At 37.7% G+C, this 21671-nt stretch overlaps 1 protein-coding gene across 6 annotated transcripts in view; it reads left to right on the top strand.

Moving 5' to 3' along the window:
* The first annotated feature begins 4480 nt into the window (after positions 1 to 4480).
* NSRP1 (nuclear speckle splicing regulatory protein 1) overlaps positions 4481 to 21671 on the top strand; it is a 44212-nt gene continuing 27021 nt past the window's right edge. The window contains exons 1-3 of one of the 6 annotated variants that reach the window (XM_023731185.1): positions 4527 to 5035; positions 5828 to 5921; positions 19851 to 20022. Coding sequence is in view for 2 of the 6 variants with exons in the window: in XM_023731183.1 (XP_023586951.1) it covers positions 5763 to 5921 (159 nt within the window). In the remaining 4 variants the exon portion in view is untranslated. Of the gene's footprint in view, positions 5922 to 18728; positions 18745 to 19850; positions 20023 to 21671 lie in introns of those variants that run through there. The other 5 variants (XM_023731186.1, XM_004376181.2, XM_023731184.1 and 2 more) reach the window with 5 other exon arrangements.

Genomic DNA, 21671 nt, shown 5'->3' with positions numbered 1-21671 from the left:
AGCTGCCTTGAAATTCCACAGGCATCCTGAACACACTACATCAGAAGACACTCTGCAAGTAATTTAAGGCATTTTCATTCCTCTCGTGTGTCAGGTTTTATGCAATGCCACTCCAGCCTAGCCCCACCCCACATCATCAACTCTGTGTTCTTACTCTCTCTTACATGATCTTATTAAAAAGACCCTTCTCAACATCACAAAATCAATTAATTATTTGCATATTTCTCTGCCCATAGGCATAAAAATTACGCTCGGTAGGTGTTCCATCTCCTAGTCATTAACCATATTTTAACTCTCCTTCATTGACTGCCTGAGCTTACACTGTCCTGCCCACGACCTCACTGATGAGGTACCTCTAGGTGGTCATATTTTGTTCCAGGTGACCCTGACTCTCCAGCCACAGTCGTTTGAATTGGGGTTAAACCCTTACTAAAGAGAGGTCAATTTGTGAAACGACCTAATATAAAAAGTACCCAAACATGGACAAATCAAACTGGGAAATAGCAACAGTACTGTCTAGAAGGATATTAAATGTTTAGAGAGGCCAAAGTGTCATGATGAACCATAAACAAGTTGAAGTGTACTGCCTTCCAGATGCTACGAGTTAGCAGAAACTGTAGATAGAGAAATGGTATAGAGAGTGAGTGGCCACTTGGCTGGGGAAAACAATAGGCACCAAGAGAAACAGAGACTGAAAGAGTAGTGGAGTAATATTAATGTCAAGAGATTAAATAGAAGATCTGAGTTTGGGTGCTGATATCCCTATAGTTTCCTTGGATCCAATTCTGGTAGACTCTTCCTGTCCTTGAAGTATTGTTTCTGGAAATCTAAGACAGTTGGACTTCTCTGTTGTGTAATAATCAGGAATGTGGTAGTGATGACATTTTTACTGGTTTACCTTATGTCCTTAAAGCACCTTCCACTAAAGTTTCCACACTTGCGATCCAAAATGTTAGGAGGTTTCTCTGTGCCCCTGATCTGCTGTAGACTCTGCTGAGAAGTGAAAAACTCTCTGGGACACTGCATCTGAGAAATCAGCCTTTAAGCTTTAGGAAAATCCCTTGACTGCTTCATTACAAAGTCCCAGAAGTAATGAGAGAATACAGAATTCAATAGACCAGTTCCAAGACTCACGATACGTAGGATATTGAGCTCTCCACTGGGTAATTTTGTGTATTTAATTCCCCATTCAGTCTCTTCAAGCAAGAAGCAGACATCCCTGGCAGGGGCTTTATTTTTGTCCTTTATTGATTCTTTTTATTTTAAGCAAAGTAACACATGCTCACAGTTTAAAGAGTCATCCTGTTGTACGAGATCTGCTAAGACCAGAGTACTTTCCAGCCTTCTTTACTCCTATTTTCCTCGATTCTGAGCTAACTACTTTCAATTCTCTTAGCTCAGGAGCTGGTAAACAGCAAGCCAAATCTGGCCAAGCTACCTGTTATGGTAAATAAAGTTTTATTGAAACAGGCACAACTATATTGTCTATGACTGCTTAAGCACCACCACAACAACAATACTAGTTTTGAATGGACCAAGAGTTAGTGGGTGCACAAATGGAATGTGGACAGAAAAAAAAAAGTATGGTATGATTTTGACACCATACCCAGTGACACCGTGAACAGTATTGTTATCATTACTGGCATATACAGTGAAACCTGTGAGAGACGGAACTCAACAGGACTGCCTTGAGACTACCTTGCTTTTCTGGGTCTCAAAAGTTTTCTGCCTCTGACAGAGTGCAGTCTTACCACTTTTCTATCACTCTCTATTAGGGGAAAATATTTTCGTTTTCCTTCTTGACGGGTTTCTGCCTTACACAGGTTCTGGCTTTCGTTGGTTTTTACTGTATATTATGTCTTGCCTAATTACCCTGAGCCAGGTATACTCACACTAAAGGTAGTGGGTAGATTAACAGCCTAGCATAGTGGTTTTCAGATTTCAGTAAGGATCAGTATCAACTGGAGAGCTTGTTAAAACAAGCTGATCCCCACCTTAGAGTTTCTGATTTAGCAGGTCCGGGGTGGGGCCCCAGAATTTGCATTTCTTACTAATTCCACCACGCATGGGTCAGTTTGCCTTACTGTGGTGGCTTTTGTGTTGCTGTGAGGCTGGAAGCTATGCCACCGGTATTTCAAATACCAGCAGGGCCACCCATGGTGGACAGCTTTCAGTAGAACTTCCAGACTAAGACAGACTAGGAAGAAGGACCTGGCAGTCTACTTCTGAAAAAAATTAGCCAGTGAAAACCTTATGGATAGCAGCAGAACTTTGTCAGATATAGTGTCGGAAGATGAGCCCCTCAGGTTGGAAGGCATTCAAAATACGACTGAGGAAGAGCTACCCCTTCAAAGTAGAGTCGACCTTAATGACGTGGATGGAGTCAAGCTTTCAGGACCTTCATTTGCTGATGTGCCACAACTCAAAATGAAATGGAACGCATATCCTAGGCATTAGTGAACTGAAATGAACTGGTATTGGCCATTGGGAATCAGACAATCACATAGTCTACTATATTGGGAATGACAAATTGAAGAGGAATAGCGTTGCATTCATCATCAGAAAGAACATTTCAAGATCTGTCCTGAAGTACAATGCTGTCAGTGATGGGATAATATCCATATGCCTACCAGGAAGACCAGTCAACAGGACTATTATTCAAATTTACGCACCAACCGCTAATCTCAAAGATGAGGAAATTGAAGAGTTTTACCAAGTTCTGCAGTCTGAAATTGATCAAACATGCAATCAAAATGGATTGATAATTACTGGTGATTGGAATGTGAAAGTTGGGAACAAAAAGGATTGGTAGTTGGAAAATATGGCCTGATGATAGAAATGACACCAGAGATAGCATGATAGAATTTTGCAAGCCTGTTGACTTCTTCATTGCAAATACCCTTTTTCAAAAACATAAATGGCAGCTATACCTCACCGGATGGTAACACAGAAATTAAATTGACTACATCTGTGGAAAGAGATGATGGAAAAGCTCCATATCATCAGTTAGAACAAGGCTGGGGCCGACTGTGGAACAGACCATTAGTTGCTCATATGCAAGTTCAAGTTGAAGCTGAAGAAAATAAAAACAAGTCCATAAGAACCAAAATATGACCTTGAGTATATACTACCTGAATTTAGAGACCATCCCAAGAATAAATTTGACACATTGAACACTAATGGCCAAAGACAAGACGAGTTGTGGGGTGACATCAAGGACATTATACATGAAGAAAGCAAGAGGTCATTACAAAGACAGGAAAGAAAGAAAAGACCAAAATGGATGTCAGGAGAGACTCTGGAACTTGCTCTTAAACAGAGTAACTAAAGCAAATGGAAGAAATGATGAAGTAAAAGAGCTGAACAGAAGATTTCAAAGGGCAGCTCAAGAAGACAAAGTATTACAATGAAATGTGCAGACCTGCAGTGAGAAAACCAGAAGGGAAGAACATGATTGGTATTTCTCAAGCTGAAAGAACTGAAGAAAATATTCAAGCCTCAAGTTGCAACACTGAAGGATTCTACTTGGAAAATATTGAAAGATTCAGGAAGCATCAAAAAAAAAAAAAAAAGGAAAGAATACCCAGAGTTACTGTACCAAAAAGAATTGGTCAACGTTCAACCAGTTCCGGAGGTAGAATACGACCAAGAACCAATGGTAATGAAGGTAGAAGTCCAAGCTTTAGTGAAGGTGTTAGCAAAAAACAAGTCTCCAGGAACTGACGGAATACCAATTGAGATGTTTCAACACATGGATGCAACGCTGGAAGCGCTCCCTCATCTATGCCAAGAAATCTGGAAGAGAGCTACCTGGCCAACAGACTGGAAGAGATCCATATCTGTGTCCATTCCAAAGAAAGGTGATCCAACAGAATGCGGAAATTATCGAACAATATCATTAATATCACACAGAAGTAAAATTTTGCTGAAGATCATGCACAAGCGGTTGCAGCAGCACAGTGACAGGCAACTGCCAGAAATTCAAGCTGGTTTCAGAAACGGGTGTGGTGGAACGAAGGATATCTTTACTGATGTCAGATGGATCTTGACTGAAAGCAGAGAATACAAGAAAGATGTTTACCTACGTTTTGTTGACTGTGCAAAGGCATTCGACTGTGTGGATCATAACAAATTATGGATAACATTGCGAAGAATGGGAAATCCGGAAACTTAAAAAAAATGAGGAGCTTGTGCATAGTCCAAAAGAGCTCAGACATAGCAACCATTGTAAGAATAGCGCAATTCCGGGCAGTGTTTCGTTAAGGTCAGAGGGTCGCTGAGTCAGAAGCGATCCATGGCACCCAACAACACCAATTCCGTGGTTCTGGGACTGCAGTTAGCGAATCACTGGCCTAAAATTATGTCATTTTATTTTTCTTTTTTTCTCCCTGATTTCGAGGCAGCCGGTCAGCTTCTAAACAAAATCGAAGGCCACAGTATTCGCTGAAGCCGGTACTGGACCGCCTAAAGCCGCGCGAGAGTTTACGTGACGACGTCTGCGTCTGCGCTACGTTTGCGTCGGCCACGTTCAGCGGAGACGGGAGCAAGATGGCGATTCCGGGAAGGCAGTGAGTGATCCCGGAGTTAGGGTCAGGCTGGGGAACGAGAAACCGCAGCGACTGTGTCTTTGGCCGAGGAGTAAAAGTGCACTGGAAGGGAAGGGGCTGTGTCGTCAGGGCTAGAGACGGGGAAAAACAAGAAATCCTGAGGAACATGGATTCCCCTCCCCCATACATTTTTCAGGTTGGAAGCCCGAAGTTTGAGGGAGAAACTTGTGAGGAAATAAAGGAAGTTAGGCTGAGGGGCAGAGAGCGAGACTTTTCTATTTTCCAAAAGCTCGGTCTGAGGCCCCTCAGTCTTGCTTCCTACCCCGCGCTTGAGTTTCTCCCCGGTTGGATGCTCTCAGGAGCAATGAGAAGAGAGACCATTCCTGGCTTCCTTAGAGGGCCTTGTTCTCCTTGGCAGAAGCTCAAGTCCTGATTGCCGCCCTCCCTTCTCGTTTTAGGAATGTTGTGTTGAGAAGCCACAGACAAGGGTAGGCATTTAGGGTATTGGGGTATACGTTGCCGCAAAAGAGACGAATACTGTACCTACTTGGAGGTTTTATTTTTGATATGTAGTCGTTTTTTTTTTTTGATGCGGCTTCCCGTGATGTCTTAATCTTAAAAGACCAAAATAGGAGAAACTAAATGAGTTGGATCTAGTGGGAAGATTCTCTCAGATGCTCCAAGACAAAGCAAGGGAGCTTTGAACTGTAATGGGAACTTATTCCATGGCTACTTGTGTTTCTCAGTTAATGTACTCTTTCTTAAAGTTTCCATATTTGTAAAAGAGTATTACGATGGGTTCCCCAGTTACTTCGTGTGAGTTACATTATCCAATAACTTCTTTAAAAGTACCCAGTAGAAGAAAAGTCTAGCTATTTTCTTGACTCTTGTTAGACTACAGGGATAATTTAGAACGTTTTTATTTTTGGTGGTCATGAAATGAGCTTTCCACTAACGTATCCTTTTTAAAACATTACTATGACTTCACTATCTAAAACATCTCTGAACTCTTCGGTTACTTTTCTTCTTTGATAAAAATGGTATTTGAGCTAGGCTCATGTCCACAAATAATCACAAATAATCACACAAAAGAGTAATAATTGTTAAATCTTATGGCTTACTAAAGTCTTGAGATAATTGAAAATCAGAACGTCTGTGATGTGTTCATAGGATATAACATTTTTTACTTGGTAGCATCATCTGAAGAGGTAGTGAATGTATTATTTTTTAACATTTAAAGATAATGGTGTAATTTCTATTTCAAAAAAAAAAAAATACAGGTATGGGCTTATTTTGCCAAAGAAAACACAGCAGTTGAACCCTGTTTTGCAAAAACCGTCAGTGTTTGGGAATGATTCTGATGATGATAATGAGGTAAGGGAACTATATTTTTATCTTGAATTGTTGGAAATATAAATTTTGTTCTGTTTTTAGTTGGCCCTGAGAGTTTGGTGTTTTTGCTTGCTTTAATTTGTCACTGCAGTGTATCTGCAGTATGTAATAATTTATAAGATTATCAAAAGGAATGTTTAAAGAAAGAGGCTCCACCGAGTTATTCTTTATAAATGATAAATGGATAATAGATTTTTTTTTCCAAAAAACTGTTTTAAACAAGTATAGAGTCTTTTTCAAGCAACTAATACTGATTTCGAACCATGGTGGCTCAGTGGATAAGAGCTCGGCTGCTAACCAAAGGGTCAGCAGTTCAAATCCACCAGACGCTCCTTGGAAACCCTTTGAGGCAGTTCTCCTCTGTCCTATAGGGTCACTATGGGTTGGAATTGACTTGATGGCAACTTTTTTTTTTTTAATATTGATGTAACAAAAGTATTGGTTACATGAAGATGTCTAAGAATGAGCTATTAAAATGTCACCAGTTTCCTAGAAATTTTTGTTAGTTTTCTAATTTCTTAGCTAGATTCTAAGATGATCAGGTAGCAGTTGTTCTTTATGGGAATACTTTTTTGGTTATTTCTTCAGTGTCTGGCAAATGTAATTGCTGTTATAATTATGATAACAAATAAAGTTACCATTGATAGTATTATGATAATAACATCTAATATGAACATTTTCTACTTTAGCAGCCAAAACAGTGTTTTCCTGTGAAACTCACAGTTGATAGCAGCAGCAGTCCCAAATGTGTGCTTACCTGATGCTTCAGTCTTTTTTTTTTTATAGCTCTTAAAATGAAGACCTTCACATCAGTTAATCTAATAATTTCCTTTTTTCTGGCAGAAAAATAGCTTTCCTTTCAGCTTTTATTAATTATTTAATAACATAGGTAGGTAATGGAACATGTTTGGTACTTTTTGCTTCTTGTTTCCCTTCTGTTAAAGAAATTGGCTCTATATGGCTTACTTTGATTAAGTTGGGGTATAATTAACATAAAATAAAAGTCACAGATTTTAAGTGTACCCATTGATGGCCTTTAATAATTGTATATATCCTAATCAAGATGTAGGCTGTTTTACTGTTCCAGAAAGTTCTTTCATGCTCCTCTGCACCTTGCCTCATTCTGTACCGGTCAACTACTCATAGGATTTCTATCACCATATATTAATTTTGCCTCTTCTAGAATTTCATATAAGAGAAATCACACAGTGTGTACTCTTATGTCTGACTGCTTTCACTCAGTATAATGTCAGTAAGAGTCATCCATGCAGTTCTAGAAAACATTTTTCTTAAAATGGATTCCCCCCCTTAACAGTAACTTAAGTTTTTTCCTCATTCTTTCATTGTTATTTCTTCATAAAATTTAAGAATAATTGATTATAACAAAAAGAATCAAGGTTACTAGTTAAATCAGTATTTTTGCTCAGCAAACTAGGTTATTTTAGAATAGAATATTGAGAATTTTATTAATATAGCTCTTTTTAAATTAATCCCAGATATTTTATTGTTCAACAATAAATATTTAATGTGTTAAGGGTGTGATTGGTTTTGTAGTTGGAGTCTGTATGCTTTATTTTGTGCAGAGCCTTTATAAGTCTTTTTGGGGACTATAATGTTTCAGTGGTAGAATTCCTGTCTCCCACACAGGAGACCCTGCTTCAATTCCTAGTCACTGTACCTCATACACTGCTACCACCAGTCTGTCAGTGGAGCCTTGTGTATTGTTACGATGCTGAACAGGTTTCAATGGAGCTTCCAAACTTAGACAGACTAGAAGGAAAGTCCTGGGTTGGCCTGCTTGCAAAAATCATCCAGTGAAAACCCTGTGGATTACAATGGTCTTATCAACTGACCATGGGGATAGCGCAGGACTGGGCAATGTTTCGTTCCATTGTGCATGGGGTTGCCATGAGTCAGGGACCGACTGGACAGCAGCTGACAACAGTAGTGATGACCAAAATACAGTGCTATTTTCACCTAATTTATAATTTAGTGGGGAAGATAGATATGCAAACTTTAATGTAAAACAGAAATTAGGAAAGGAAACTGACATTACTGAAGATTCTTATGTGCCCATTATATGTTTTATTTGATCTTCATAATAACCCTGTGAAGTGTTATCACCATTTTACAGATGAGGAAATTGAAGTTCAGAAAAGTTAAGTATCTTTATGCATTGCTGATAGGAATATAAAGTGGAGTAGCTGCTGTGGAAAACAGTTTGGTTCCTCAAAAAGTTACACATACCACCCCTATGTATATATCCAGAAAAATTGAAAACGGGAACTCAGACAGATACTTACATATGAATATTCATTACAGCATTATTCACAATATTCAGACAACCAAATGATGAAAACAACCAAAGTATCTGTCAACAGATAAATGGATAAACAAAATGTAGTATATACATACCATAGAATATTATGCAGCCATGCCAAGGAAGTTCAGATACATGCTAGAACATGGATGAATTTTGAAAACATTATGCTAAGTTAAATAAGCCAGACACAAAAGAAAAAATATTGTATGGTTCCAGTTATATGAAATCTCTAGAATAGGCAAATTCATAGAAAAAGTAGATCAGAGGTTACCAGGGGCTAGGGGGAAGGGACAATGAGGAGTTACTGCTTAATGGGTACAGAGTTTCTGTTTGGGGTGATGATAAAGTTTTGGAAATGGTGATGGTTGCACAACATTGTGAATGTAATTAATGCCACTGAATTGTACACTTAATGGTTAAAATGGCAAATTTTATATATATTTTACAGTAGTTGAAAAAAGAAACATTAAGTATTTTACCCAAGGCCACACAGCTAATAAGTGGCAAACTGAGATTTGAACTCAGGTCTGTCTGACTCCAAAACCTCTACTCTTTCCATTCTACTATCCTGCCTTGTTTTAATAATAGAATTACAAACTGCTAGTGAAATGTAGAAAATGAAGTGATTCACTTTGCTGTAGGGAATTAGAGCAGGAATAGGCATTTAAACTGCCTACAAAGGTTGTTTGGGTTGAAATGAGTAGAAAGATGGAAAAGGATGTCATTTCAGTTGGGGGATGGACAGCAAGAAGTATAGAATGACATGAAAGAACAAGGCATTTTTGTGGAATAATGTGACTAGAGAGGAGGATATTTAGGAAAAAGTGGTTGCAGATGAGATTGTAACAGAATCAGGTCAGATTGTGGAGTACCTTGAATGCTGTGTATGGTATTTCTACTTTGTAAGGAGTTTTTGAGTAGTGCTGTGATATAAGCACACTTATCTTGGGAAGGTAACTCTCGAATTGGGAAGCTCCGAAGGACTTTAATGCAGAGAATCAGTTATATAGATGGTAAAAGACCTGATAAGCGAAAAAGGGGATGGTGAGGCAACCCAGAGATGAGCGGTAGCAAGAAGCAGCCAGTTATAAGATGGAGGGACATGGAGAATAGATAGGTCCTGGCAGCCAGGGGCCAGGGTCACTTGACCTGTCCAGAAGGAGCTGAATCCAAGGAAAAGATTTAGCCTTAGGTAGAGAGAAAGACCGGGAGAAATACTCTGGTTTCTCCTTTCTCCCAACCTCCAGTATACTGTCTCTGTGTTTCTTTGATGGAAGCCAGCCAGAAGTCAGCTGACAAGGGAGTTGCACCTTAGTTCTTGATGAGTAGAATATAAAATTGTTCTTTAGTGTAATTTGCTTATTTATAAAAAAATCAGTCTGGTGAATTCCAGCTTATCCTCTTAGTGACAGAGTTAAATTTATTGAGTATATTACTTAAATATTTGTGAGGTTTGACTATAAAAATATTTCAAAATTAATCAGTTTAAGCAGCAACAAAATTATCAGTGCTTTGAAAAATAAAGAGAAAGGTATTTCATGATTCCCTTGCTGAGTAGGGTGTTTGATATATGTGGAGAGGAGCTACAATGAAGGAAAGCAGTCTATTTTGTTATTTCCAGCAGTTCAGCAAAAGCCATTAAGAGCCCAAGTTTAAGATTCGGATTTTCTTCCAGTGATCCAGCAGAGGGGGCCCTAGCATGTGAATTCTTGCTTTCAATATGTGCTTCTATTTAGAGTTTAAATGGGAATTGGGAGTCTAGACATTTAGTTATTTAAGTAGTTCTTTTTAAAATTGTCAGAACTATCTAGAAATAATTATTCTTTTGTTTAAAAGTAGAAGACGTGGTAAAACCCATTGCCTTCGAGTTGATTCCAACTCATAGTGATAAGGAGTAGAACTAGGGAGAAAAGGGAGAATTAGTGACATTGTGAAGATTGAGCAGATTTGGTAATGGCGGGGTAGGAATTGCAAGAGAAAGAAAAGGATTCAGAGTTTCCAGCCAGATTGAATTGGAAACCAATGGGAATAGTAGGAAAGTTGGGAAGAACTAGTTTGGGAGGTGAAAGTTTTTACTCTACCGAAGTAAGATCTTATTCTTATGCTGCTGTCTGATCATAAGTGTTTGAGTGGTTCTGCTGTCATAATAATGTGTTTATTCCATTTTCTCCAGTCCATTCTCTCTTTTCCAGTCCCATTGCCACCACTTTCATTACTTCTATATTGGATTATTTTAATAACATCGTAGCTAATTTTGTTATCTATCTTTTCCCCCTCAAATTCATTTCAAATACTGTTGTCAGATTGATCTTCCTTCTAATCACTGTTACTCCCTTGCTCCCAAACCTGATTGTATTTAAAATCTAAACTGCTTAGCCTGACATGGAAAACTTCTCCATGCTTTGTCCTCAAACTGTTTCTTACCATTTTCTACTCTAACTGTTCGTCCACGCAAAGTGCCCTGTCACGGTTGTAGTTCCTTACAACTTCGTTTTTCTTTACACTGGAAGTGTTCTCCCTATCACTGCATATCCAAATTATAGCTATCCTTCAAAACCCAGTTCAAAAGCTACTTTCTTCAGGATACCTTCTTTGATTTTCCCTACTGGAAACAGTCTCTTCCTTTTTATGACACTTTGTGTTTCTTTTAACACTTGCTTTTTATACCTGGTTTTATGAATTATGTGCATACATGTCACTGTCCCAGAGTATAAACTCTGTAAGTTAGAATGAGGACATCTAGGTTGGCTTCCAAGAAATGAGTAAAATTATTTACTCAGGTATTTTAGCTGTCTGTATCATAAAGAGCTAGATAGTATTTTAGGCTTTGTAGGCCATACAGTCTCTGTTGCAACTACTCAGCTTTGCCCTCATAGCCCAAAAGTGGCCATTAGACAATATGTAAACCAATTAGTTTGGCTATGTTCTAATATAACTTTATTTATAAAAACAGATGGTGGACCAGATTTCGTCCACAGGCTGTAATTTGCTTCCCCTTGGTGTGTATGATTATTTTTAAAAAGTACTGTGATAACCAGCATCTCACAAGTGCTATAAAGTGATTAGTGATTAAGATAGTTAGATGTTGCATGACAGATTAAACATGGAACTTCCTTTCAGATGTTTCTCCATGATGAATGCTTGCTTATTTTGCACTGCATAATGAATTTTCTTTTTAAACTTGGCAATTTAAATTCTTATTTCTAGACAGTAATACTTGTACGAGATCCAATTTTGTAACGTAATTCATATGCCTTAAAAAGACATGATGCATACAACCTGAAAATTGTTGCTTTTAAGTGAAAATTAAAAAAAACAACTCTGACCTCTTTAAAAGGGAGTATTTTTTTTTTTTTCAATATTTTATTGTACTTCAGGTGAAGGCTTACAGAACAGATAGTTTCTCATGTGACAGTAACACACATGCTGTTTTATGACATTGGTTAACAACCCCACAACATTTTAACCCTCTAAATTCTCAACTTTTTTTTTGGTGAAAATACACATAGCCAAAGATACGCCATTTCAAAAATTTTTTTACATACACATTTAAGTAACATTGACTACGCTCTTCTAATTGTGCTGTTATTCTCACTTAAGATGAAGGCTTACAGGACAAAATAGTCTCCCATTTAACAGTTACTACAAATGTTGCCCTATGACAATGGTTAACAGTCTCACAACACATCAACAATATCCTTACTCTACTTTGTGTTCCCTATCATCAGCTTCCTACTCCCCTTCTGCCTTCTGGGCCTTGTCACTGGACTCCTGTACCTCGTTAGTCTCATGGTTTTACTGGGCTGTCCACTCCCAGGCTGAACAGTGAACCTCAAAGGTAACTTCACCACTGAGCTAAAAGGGTGTCTGGGGGCCATACTCTCGGGGTTTCTCCAGTCTCCTTTAGGCCAGTAAATCTGGTCTAAAAGGGAGTATTTTTAAACTAAATAGCTAAAATTTACAAAATTAATGTTAAGTGTAGCAAATATGTCAGATAAAGGATAGATAATAATTGTACTTTGAGTCACTCAGAAGCCATGATCCTTTTATGGGTTAAGTATTAATTTTCCTAAAATTTAAAGTACTTTAAAAAACTGTAAGAGAAAACACTAAAACTGTTGCAGAAAAATGGGCAAAATACATTTATAGACAAATACAGAAGAAATAGAAATATCTAATGAACATTAAAAATACTCAGTCTCACTGTATTAAAGAAATGTAAATTAGGACATCAGTGAGCTGCCATTTTTTTACTATAATAGCATTTTTTAAAAAGGATATGCAAGGTTTTGGTAAAATGGGCACTCATCAATGTTTGTTTAAATTGATGTACCTTTCTGGAAAGCAGTTTTACAATTTGTGTCAGGCTTTTAAGAGTTAAGTATTTTTTAGTCCAGTGAATGAGTCAAGAGACAAACCATGACAGTAATTTCCCTTCTAGAATTCTGTCTTGAGAAAATTGTCACAAGTTTGTATAAAAGACTTAAGGATATTCAAAAGTATTTTATCTCAGAGTTGTTTTATGATAGCAATAGTTTGGAAGCAATCCAACTTTCAACAGTGAAAGCATGGCGAAATAAAGTGTAGTGCAATGAATGTTGTTATGAGAAATCAAGTCAGTTCTGACTCAACAACCCTGTGTACAACAGAACGAAAAACTGCCCAGTACTGTGCCATCCTTAAAATCATTATGTACCCATTGTTGCACCCACTGTGTTAATCTATCTCGTTAAGGGCCTTCCTTTTTTTTTTGCTGACCCTCTACTTTACCAAGCATGATGTCCTTCTCCAGGGACTGGTCCCTCCTGATAACATGTCCAAAGTACACAAGGCAAAGTCTCAGTATCCTCGCTTCCAAGAAGCACTCTGGCTGTATTTCTTCCGAGACAGACTTGTTCGTTCTTCTGGCAGTCCATGGTATGTTCAGTATTCTGCGCCAACATCATAGTACAAAGACATCGATTCTTCTTTGATCTTCTTTATTCATTGTCCAGCTTTCTCATGCATATGAGGTGATTGAAAGTATCATGGCTTGGGTCAGGTGCACCTTAGTCCTCAAAGTGACATCTTTGCTTTTTAACATCTTTTCAGGCAGATTTGCCCAGTGTAATACACCATTTGATTTCCTGACTGCTGCTTCCATGGTCATTGATTATGGATCCAAGTAAAATGAAATCCTTGATAACGTCAATCTTTTCTCCAGTTATCATGATGTTGCTTACTGGTCCAGTACAGTGGGTGTACTACCCAAACCAAGAAAAGTCCAAACCCATTGCCATCAAGTCAATTCCAACTCATAGAGAACCTATAGGACAGAGTAGAACTGACCTGTAAAGGCTGTAATCTTTACAGAAGAGAGACTGCCACATCTTTCTCCAGTGGAGTGGCTGGTGGTTAGCAGCCGAGCGGTTAATCACTGCACTACCAAGGCTCCTTGTATATACTACACTATTAAAATTATTGTGAAATAACATGTAGTAAAAAAATGTAAATGAAGTCGTAACAGATAAGCACCAAAGGAAAAAAATACGGTAAAGAAAACATTTTGGAATATTAATTGCAGTTGTCTTTTGGTGGTGGACTTAGGAGTTGTTATTTTATTTTTTATACTTTTCTATATTTTCCAAGTTTTCTACAATAGTTTTATGATTGAAGAAAATAATTTTTTTAAGAAAAACTTGTGGATAAATTTTAAAGATTACCAGTAGGGTATTTAGCTTCTAAATCATATTAAAATATAAAAGGAAATAACACTTTTCATAGCCCCTTGATGGCGCACATGGTTAAGCGCTTGACTGCTAACCAAAATGTTGGTGGTTTGAACCATCCAGAGGCAGCTTGGAAGACACGCCCGGCAGTCTGCTTTTGAAAGGTTACAGCCTTGAAAACTCTATGGAGCAGTTCTGCTTTGCACACATCAGGTCGCAGTGACTTAGAGTTGACATGACGGCAACTAACAACAATAACGTATTTCATGTGATAGAAGGCATAATAAGAGGGAGAGAATACTGAAAGTGTTTAAAAGCCTGAAATAAGATAAAATGAAATAAAACACCTCATGGTATTTGTTTCCTTGACTTGGAGATTTAGGTCGTGTTTTCATGGGACATCCCAGTTAATTGGCCTAATAGCATGTTTAATACTTCTTTTCCACCTCCTACTTTGATGTGTGGTGCCTTGGGTCTTAGACGCATGCAAGTGGCTGTCCAACGCACAATTGGTGTCTCTTTGCCTGGAGCAACAGAGGAGGAAGGAGAGTCAAGAATGTTGTTGTTAGGTGCCCTAGAGTTGGTTCCGACTCATAGCGACACTGTGCACCGCAGAACAAAACACTGCCCTGTCCTGTGCCATGTTCACAGTCATTATGCTGGAGTCCATTGTGTCAGTCCATCTCGTTGAGGATCTTCCTCTTTTTCGCTGATCCCGTACTTTACCAACCATGGTGTCTTTCTCCAGGGACTGATCTCTCCTGACGACATGTCCAAAGTATGTAAGATGTAGTCTCACCGTCCTTGCTTCTAAAGAGCACTTGGTTGTACTCTTCTAAGACAGATTTGTTTGTTCTTTTGGCCATCCATGGTATATTCCATATTCCTCACCAACACCACAATTCTTCGGTCTTCTTTATTCATTGTCCAGCTTTCACACACATGTGAGGCCATTGAAAATACCATGGCTAGGGTCAGGCGCACCTCAGTCTTCAAGGTGACATCTTTGCTTTTCAGCACTTTAAGAGGTCTTTTGGCAGATTTGCCCGATGCAATGCGTCTTTTGATTTCTTGACTGCTGCTTCCATGGGTGTTGATTGTGGATCAGAGTAAAATGAAATCCTTGACAACTTCAGTCTTCTCTCCGTTTATCTTGATGTTACTTATTGGTCCAGTTGTGAGGATTTTTGTTTTCTTTATGTTAAAGTGTAATCCATACCGAAGGCTGTGGTCTTTGGTCTTCATCAGTAAGTGCTTCAAGTCCTCTTCACTTTCAGCAAGCAAGGTTGTGTCATCTGCATAACACAGGTTGTTAATGAGTCTTCTTCCAGTCCTCAATAGGAGGAAGAAATGGAATGTGCGGCTAATTGCCTCCATGAACAACTGCCTCCTTTGCCATGAGACTAGAACTAGATGGTGCCCAACTACCATTACAAAACATTTTTATACAAGAGTCTGTAGAAGAATCCTGATCAAAAGGGGGAAAATGCAAAACAGAATTTCAAATTCTCACGGAATCCAGATTTTCTGGAGCCATTGAGGCTAGATGAACCCCTGAAACTGTTGCCCTGAGATAATCTTTAAACCTTAACCCAAAAATATCCCTTGAAGTCTTCTTAAAACCAAACAAGAGTTTAGCTTAACTAGTAAAGAATGTCTGCCTTCAGCATTATGCTCTTTTAAGACCAATCTATATGGGATCAATTTGACAACAGCAACTTGAAAGATTAGATAGGAAATTTAGAGGACAATGAGTTTATTTTAGTAGTGGAGGAACAACTTGGAAAAGGAGGATGAGAATGGTTGCACAACTCAGTGTAGTCAGTGTCACTGAATTGTACGTGTAGAAATTGTTGAATTGGTGTCTCTTCTGTTGTGTATATTCTCAACAACAAAACTAAATTATTAAAAAAGAAAAAAAGATAGGGGGTTAGGGAGATTAGGTTATTGGAAATAGAGTAGTTAGAATGGAAATAATGAGAACGTTGACACAATGTACAAAATGTAATCAGTGTCACTAAACAATATGTGTAGAAAATGTTGAACGGGAACCTATTTTACTATGTACGCTTTCCCCCAAAATACAATAAAATACTACTTAAAAATATAATTAGGGTAAGTAAAGCATTGAGGGTTTAGATTGATGACAACTTCGAAAATATACATGGGACAGAAGTTAAAGAAAGATAAAATGAAATAAGCACAATACAAAATTAAATATATATGGTTATGCAAACTATTTGTACGTATATAAATGGAAAACTTATTTCTTAGACTGATATATTATGAGATTTTTTTCTTTCAAAATTATCTTTATTATTTTATTGTTGTAAATTTGAAAAATAGTGGGAAATGAGTGCTTTTTAAAAAAGATAACTGTGACTGTTTATCCCTAAAGTTAAACGTTAGCAAGTTACTGGATTACATGATACATTTTTATTGCTTTCACTGTTTCTTAATCTTTTTCCACTTTAATTCAAATCTTTAAAAACATTTTCTTGAAAAGTAAAGTAACTTTCTTAGGTCTGTTTTACCTAATAAAAAGCTAATCTTAGTTGGAAACCTGTTTGGCTTGGCAGTGGTAAGAAGTAGTTAAAATTTTAATCCATCTGAATATTATAGTACATCTGAATCAATAAAACATTTCAGTTGTGGTTTTTTATCAGTTATAATCAGATAATTTCCTATTTCTCTGGACATAGTGGTTATAGTTCAAATAAAATGACAGTTTCATATAGACATGGAAAAGCATATTATTTGTGAAAATATTAGGAAATTTAGTTTCTTTTAATGTTGGCTAAGAATTTTTGAAGTCCATGCTATTCAGATGAATTCCTAGCAAATTCATGATAACTGAAGATATCTAACAGCAGTATAAACAGTGAGGGATTTAAAGTAATTGTTCAGTTTTGATAAAAATTCATCCCTCAATCTGCTGTCTTTAAGTGAAAGAAGTGAAAAAGCTACACGAGAGAACAGGACAGGATTAAATGATAGAATTGTGTCAGGATTGGGCAGGAGAATCCAATTTTCCTAATTTAATCCTCCAATGGGATAAAAGCAGTACAGAAGTAGCTAAGAGAACAACTGATTATGAGGGTGCAATGAGGTAGGAATTCTTATTCTTTTCTAGGAAGGGAAATATGGTATTTATCATAGATTGTCTTAGACACGTAAAGTTACTTTGTGAATCTCTGTTTAAATCTACGTGTTTTTGGCCAAGTTCACTTATTTTGGCACGTGGGCAGATTCTTTTTTAAAAAATCATTTTTTTGTCATGAAATATAATACACAGGAAGATGCTTTGGAGTCTTTTGCCCACTTAACCGTTACATTGTCATTAATCCTTTTTGTGTGTTTCTCAGTGTATTAAGTAATACAGGTCACATAAATAGACGTAAATCATTTTATATGACTTTTAAATATATATTTTAGATTTAAGATCCCTTCGTAGTGAAACACAAGAATTTGCCTAGTAAAAGCAATGAAAAATTATTCTGCATAGATAATTTTTTAAATTAACAAATCAATTCTAAATATTAGTAAAGCAAAAAAACCCCTTGCCGTTGAGTGTATTCCGACTCATATCCACCCTATAGGACAGAGTAGAACTGCCCCATAGGGTTTCCAAGGAGTGGAAACACTGTGCCACCAGGGCTCCGAAATATTAATAGTTTAGTTGATTCATAAATTCATTATTTAGTGAGAGTGGAAAATGTGCCAAGATGTTTCACACCTGTTTGAGAAAAGGAAAAAAAATACTAGGGAGTTCTGAGATTGCCTGAAGGCTAAAGGGTCGGGATGATCAGATATAAGAAGTAGGAAATCAGTTGTGATGAGAAACTTACAATATTATCCCATGAAATAAATTGGAGAATGTGTGGGAAAGAGGAGAAAGTATGTTGTTTAATTATAAATTAGATCAAGAATGGAAAAAGAAAACAATAGTCACATTTTAAGAAATATAAGAATTTTGTTTTCATTATAAGCCTTGATTTTTTTTTTTTTTTAAATATTGTATTTTAGGTGAAAGTTTATAGAGCAATTAGTTTCTCGTTCAACAAATTGTACGCAGAGTGTTCCATGACAGTGGAACACGGCACAGTGGTTAAGAGCTCGGCTGCTAACCAAAAGGTTGGCAGTTCGAATTCACCAGCCGCTCCTTGGAAACCCTATAGGGCGGTTCTGTTCTGTCCTGTAGGGTCACTGTGAGTTGGAATCAACTCAGCGGCAACGGGTTTTGATTTTGGTCCTGCCTTTAATCTTTACTTCTGGCAAATGTTGCCCTTTTGGTCTGGTATAATTGTTTATTCTATTGAGTACATTCTTTTCAGGTGTTATTGTTTATTTTATAGGCCTGTCTATTACTTGACTGGAAGGTGATTTCTGGAAATGGCTGTAGTGTACTATCATTAATTCTGAAATCTTACATCTTATGATCAGTCAGTCAGGAAACATGTTGTTTTTCCAGCATTGTTCAAGATACTGGAGTTAAAAAAAAAATTAAGTATGATTCTTCCCTTTTAGGAATCCCAGACTAGTTGGAAAGCCACAGAGAGACAGCTGTTATACAGTATGGTAATTTATTAATCTATGTGGCATGTAGTTTAGACATGAACAAATTACTATGAGAGAAATGAAGAAGAGATGAGAAGATTTGTCAGGTAAAAGAGTGATAAATGGTTTTATTAGGGAGAATGAAGAGCATGTGCAAAGGCGTGGGATCCTGAAGGACAGGTTGTGCTTTGGGGAAATTGAGACATTTGACTTGTTGGTAAGTAGATTATATGGGGTAACGAAGGGACTGGAGGATAGTCCAGATAGGAGGATGATGGTATCATAGAGTAATCAGCCAAAGAGGCTATTGAAATATAATCCAGGTGAAAGTATGAGGAATCTGAACTAAAGTGGAGACATTAGAGCTGGAGAAGCAAGATTAGGTTTGAAAGATATTAAACAATATTATAAAAATTAGGTGACTGACTGGGATTGAGAGTAGAAAGAGTGAGGAGTGTTGAGAATGATTCCTGTACAAAATAACTTGGGAGACTGAATGCATGGTAGTGCATCAGTCATGGCTGAAAACAGATGGGAGATTAAATTTGATGTGAAGGAGTAAGGTAGATGGAGAAAATCATGAGTTAATATGTGGTCATGGTCCAGGTAAAGAGTTGCATCATTTATTCATTCAACATTAATTTGTGGAGTGTTAGTTCTAACAAGGAAGTATGCGCAAAAAAGCACAGGGACATGAAGGAGCAGGGAAACTAAAACATAGTGTTTTGTGACCATAGTGCAGGGCTTGTGTTGGGTGATGAAAATGGAAAAGTAGCTAGAGACCTAGATAAAAAATAGGTAGACTTAGATCATACCATGCTAAAGAACTTTATTCTCTGTGGTAATAGTGGGGTAAACAGCCCTGGTGGTGCAGTGGTTAAGTGCTTGGCTGTTAACCGAAAGGTTGGCATGGTTCAAACCCACCAACCACTCTGCTGAAGAAAGATGTGGCAGTCTGCTTTCATAAAGATTACAGCTTTGGAAACCCTGTGGAGCAGTTCTCTGCCCTATAGGGTAGCTATGAGTCAGAATTGACTCAAAGGCACTGGGTTTTTTGTTTTGTTTAATAGCAGGGTAGGGACGTCATCACATGATTTTCCTTTGATTACCTCTGAGGGATGAATTAGAGGTATATGAGACTGGGAATAAGAAGACTAGTTAGGTAATTAGAGGTACAGTTTAATAAAGTTTTGTTGGAACACAGCCATACTCATTTGTTTACGTGTTGTCTGTGGCAGTTTTTGTGGTACAGTGGCAGAGCTGAGTAGTTGTGACAGACTGAGCCTGCAAAGCCTAAAATATTTACTGTCTTGCCCTTTACAGAAAAAGTTTGCTGAACCCTTGCCTAGAGATATGATTTGAGTATATTAGCATATGTGGTAAATGAAATCATAAGAGATGTATAAGATCACCCAAAATGTATGGAGTGAAAAGTGGATCAAAGATGGAATTCTGGGAAGAAAACACCAACATTTAAGAGACTGAGAGAAGAAGAGTGAGTATTCAAGGGGGATTTGGGCTGATGATTGAAGAGGAAGGATGAAAGAGGTTGTATTCTGGAAGCCTGAATAAAACATAATTTTAAGTAGTGTACTTAAGAGTTTCAAGTCTGTAAAAAGTCCATCATAATGAATATTAAAAACGGGCCATTTGGTGATCTTTGAGATAATAGATTCAATAGATTGGAGGGAAACTTCAGGAAGTAGATATAGTGGGTGTGGAATACTTTCTTGAGATGTTTGTTGGTGAAGGAAATGAAAGAGGGAGAGGTAGGTGGAGAGAATTTTTTTTGTTTGTAGGTTGGACATGGAAGAAGGAATTAGAGGACAAGGAGAGTATCTTAGGGTTTTCTAGAGAAACAGAACTAGTGATATACATATACATAGGGCGGGAGGGATTGATTTACTTCAAGGGGTTAGCTCATGTGATTCTGTAAGGGCTGGCAAGTCCAAAATCCATAGGTCAAGCCACAGCCTAGAGATTTCTGCAGTCTTACATACCAAAGTTCATAGGTCGGGCAACAGAAAGACTGCAGAGTAGAGAGAGAGAGCATTCTGCCAAAATATCTATCTATAGTCTGGAGGCAGAACACACCCTAAGGAAACTGCCCTTTGAACTATTTGACTATATCACATTAGATTGCATTACGGAAGGTGATTGCAGTACATTGTGGGACAGCAGCTAGTCTAGTTTGGCCATACCACTTGGAACAGTAGCCTAGCCAAGTTGATAGATAAAGTTAGCCATCACAGAGAGAAAGAGGCGGGATAATTGAAGAAATTAGATGGGGATTGGAGTTAATGCATAGAGATGAGAAATATGATCTTAGCGATAAGGAGAAAACAGTCTTTCATTCATTGTTGAACATCTGATGGGTAATGTTCTTTGTTGTTGTTGCCATCAAATTGATTCTGACTCATAGTGACCCCATGTGTGCAGAATAGAACTGCTCCATAGGGTTTTCAAGGCTGTCACCTTTTTTGGAAGTAGATCACCTGGCCTGTCTTCTGAGGCACCTCTGGGTGGGTCGGAACCACCAACATTTTGGCTAGTGGTCAAGCACTTAACCATTTGCACCACCCAGGGACTCCAAAAACCAGTTGCCATTGAGTTGATTCCAATTCATGGTGACTCCGTGTATGTCAGAGTAGAACTGTGCTCCATAGGATTTTTCATGGCTGATTTTTTAGAAGTAGATTGTCAAGCCTTTCCATTGAGGTGCCTCATGGCATGTATGGTCTCTGCCTTTACAGAGCTTAGTTTTCTAAAAGAGGAGATAGGCATGAAACAACTAATAATGAATTAATTAATAACAATTGTGACAAATGCCAGCTTTATTGCTACAGCCTCCTAACTGATCTCGCTTGCATCTGTGCCCTACCTTCACACCCCCCTCTCCACTCCAACCCATTTTTGGTCAGTCCACCTAAAGGTTTGTTAATTTTGTTGATCTTTTCAAAGAACCAACTTCTGGTTTCATTAATTTTCTGTATTCTCTATTTTATTTATTTCTGCTCTTTATTATTTTCTTCTTGCTTTGAGTTTAGTGTGCTCTTCATAATTTCGTAAGGTAGAAGGTTAGGTTATTGATTTGAGATCATTCTTTTTAAAGATACCTCAGTTTATAGGTATAAATTTCCCCGT

This window comes from Trichechus manatus, unplaced genomic scaffold (genome assembly GCF_000243295.1).
Source record: "Trichechus manatus latirostris isolate Lorelei unplaced genomic scaffold, TriManLat1.0 scaffold00040, whole genome shotgun sequence".
Lineage (NCBI taxonomy): Eukaryota > Metazoa > Chordata > Mammalia > Sirenia > Trichechidae > Trichechus > Trichechus manatus.
The sequence above is the reverse complement of the archived record's forward strand: the minus strand, read 5'-3'. Positions and strand labels throughout refer to the sequence as shown.